Genomic DNA, 3,051 nt, shown 5'->3' with positions numbered 1-3,051 from the left:
ATTGATGTTTGAATGGTGCTATGGTAGCGCAGCAAAATCGCTACAGTAGCGTTTTTTCCGCTACTATAGCAAGAAGCGTAGCGAATTGCCGCTACTCTGCGCTAAAAATAGCGCACTATTTTCTTTAATTTTTTTTCCCTTAAAAAATGTAGCAAATAGCAAAGCGCCAAGTCCGCTACAAAAAGCTTAGCAAAGCAAGGCTAAAACTGCTACGCTTTTGCTACGCTGCTGCTTTTTGTAGCATAGCTCTTGCACTGTTGTTAACGGGAGAGGACCCCAAAGCTTCTTGATGTTTTCATCTAAGAATGGAGCGTAGCCGACATTATCATGAGATGTGTCAATGCCTTCTGCATAATCTAGACCGCCATCATTCACCTCTCTTTCTGGCTCCACAGATATTGGATCAATACTGCTTGGTTTCTTAGATCCTAAGTCTTGTATGGCCTTCATGAATATGTTTGCCATTTCCGTGCGTCCACCTAATTGGGTGGCTAAAGCTTGTTCTAACAACACAGATATTAGGACAGTTCACGTAGGGCCAAAATCAGCAAGACCAAAATAAAGTTTATCCCACGGTCCCAGCCAATTTGGCTGGGAAGGCTTGCTGATTTATAACATCAGCAGGGTTAAAAAATCCCTACGTGAACCGTCCTATTGGATCAACAGGGGTTTTTTCTGTATCTAATATATTTTAAATTATCACAACACATCAATACTTATCTCCCGTAAGGTAGAATAAGTCATGTTGATTACTAACCTGGTGCGGCTTTCATATACTCTATGAGCTCCGGTTCAATAGGCTTTTCTCTGTCCTTCCCACTTGGGTTTTCATATTTGTCATTGAACACCAAAGGATCATCGACACAGTTATCAACAGGTACATCTCCTGGATCCGTTCTACCATCTTTAACAGAATATATGTAAAAACCCAAATTCAGTTTCAGTATCCTTTTTCCTGGAGAATCTCACAGTTGTTTGGTATTTATTCCCAATTTCTGGAGTTACACTCGACAGTCTATGGTACTTTCAGCTACTTACCAGTTGCGTTGCTTTCCTCACTAACTATTGGTAACGGTACCAATGCCTTATGTACGTCATTCGCGTCCTTCCCACTTGACGAGGATTTTGACTTCTTTGCTGCTGCCGTTGAAGCTCGCGTGACATTTGGTTGGTCGACCATTGCATAATATTGTTCACTAAAAAGAATTATAAAGTAATAGAGTTAATAAAGTGAAACTGATTGATTTGCCGTGCTTGTTGCGCAAATGAATTGTAGTGAGGTGGAGGCGAGACTGGTTGAGCTGGAATGTGAGAGAAAGGCGAAGTAGGCCGTGCTGACTTCATATAGCTCTCCACTTGCTCTTAGTCTGCGGCAACCACTCGGACCTCTCTCTTCTTTGACTGACCTCCCGGTCTGCCACAGAACAGTCCGCTCCCCCTTGCGCTCATGGACCTAGGTACTCTCACAGTTCCTAGTTCTCGTACCATCAAGCCAAGCAGGCAATTTCCATTGTTGAACGGCATCTGAGTTGAGATATAGGAGCCCATTGCATGATTGTTTGCCGCGTTGTTGGCCATGATGCAGATTATCTTGTTTGTAATGCTAAAAGAGTTAAGTACCTCTACTAAATGCTTCCCTAGATTGATTCCAGCGTGACTTCCCTCAACAATCCGAGCAGCTAGAACTATTGATCAAAGAGAGAATTTATTATCAATCCAGTGTGCTGTCACCTGATTGGTTGCTAGGAGAAGTCCAAGTGTCGCAGGTTAGGCTGATTTGGGACTGGGTTTTGCGTAGCTGCTCCCGGAGGACTCTGGTTGAAATATTGCACAAATGGAAGAAGCCAAGATGTCGGCTCCACAAAGTAGCCCCTTAGTTTCCGGGTTGCAGAGTCGAAGGAGCTTATGAAATTCTTCATGCTCGACAACGATGTAGGGGATATTACAGTCGATGGAAAGGCTGCAGATTGACGGCAAGTCCTCCACTTGAAAAACGGTGAACCCGTATTTCATTCCATTGGAGAACAACGTAGGTATATTCGCCGAACCCGTAACAGGTCGGCCAGTGTTGCGAAGCAGCTAAGTTTCAGCATGTCCACCAGCAGTAACTGAGAGTGACAAATGAACCTCCCATTATGGTCAGTAATTGGTAAGTTGGCGAACAAGTCGCTTCAATGTGTCTCACTCACCCCACGGTCGGCGATCCATCGGACAGGACTGTTTACTGGACTCCTGGGCGATCCATTTCAGTAGACAGTGCATGTGGAAGATATGAGTACACTCGCCCCAAACTGAACGGTGAATTTGCCATAGGAAGCATGAATAGAAGTAAACAAAATAACGATCATAAAGAGTGATAAAAGGCGTGTCCAAGTTTTCAGCGGGAAGCGGAAGAGCGGTGATAATGAGATGAGGAAGACAAAAGTGTTTGACAAACTGAGTGGACAATCATCACCAGGCACTTTGCAATCAGGACAACAACCTTCGAAAGCGACCTGACAGATCCCGCAAAGGTCTTCATCCTCCTCATCTTCGATTATCGGGTTTGCTGCTACTCCTATCAAGTTATCGCTAGTCAGAGTACTCCCGTTCGAGTCATCCTTGGAAAAATCTGCAGGCGTGTTCAATATCCCCGGTAAGGTTTCTGGCTCGTGGTTTGGATCAATCGGTTTCGAGTTCTCGAGATTCCATTTCCAGTGTGCCACCGGATGGAAGGACTTGATCGTGACTTGCATTACGCAGGTTCGTTGTTGTCGAGGTGATCTTTTGATGACGAATAGAGTGCAGCATACAGATAGGACTTGGTCCGGGCAGCGGCCCGCGCCCCGGCCTTCTGTTAATCTGGCCCGACCCAACATGAGGCCCGAGTCTGCCTCTAAAACCAGAACGAGCTTGCACAACAGGGGGTTTCAAAGTTGAAATCAGGTTGCGCAGGAACTCAATCAGGTCCGATCTCCAGGAAAAAAAATCACTGCCAAAAACACCAACCTGGGGGCTCTACACTACCAACGTTACCTGATATCCAGCAGGGGATACTATTACTTGGTAAAA

At 45.2% G+C, this 3,051-nt stretch overlaps 1 protein-coding gene across 1 annotated transcript; it reads right to left on the bottom strand.

Moving 5' to 3' along the window:
* Positions 1–2,079: 2,079 nt before the first annotated feature.
* Positions 2,080–2,735, bottom strand: PtA15_17A401 (uncharacterized protein; the record flags this gene model as incomplete). Its single annotated transcript, XM_053164515.1, has 3 exons — positions 2,080–2,108; positions 2,190–2,232; positions 2,496–2,735. 3 exons carry the CDS (start codon positions 2,733–2,735, stop codon positions 2,080–2,082), a joined length of 312 nt encoding a protein of 103 aa, XP_053028474.1.
* Positions 2,736–3,051: the final 316 nt, after the last annotated feature.

This window comes from Puccinia triticina, chromosome 17A, assembly GCF_026914185.1.
Source record: "Puccinia triticina chromosome 17A, complete sequence".
Taxonomy (NCBI): domain Eukaryota; kingdom Fungi; phylum Basidiomycota; class Pucciniomycetes; order Pucciniales; family Pucciniaceae; genus Puccinia; species Puccinia triticina.
The sequence above is the reverse complement of the archived record's forward strand: the minus strand, read 5'-3'. Positions and strand labels throughout refer to the sequence as shown.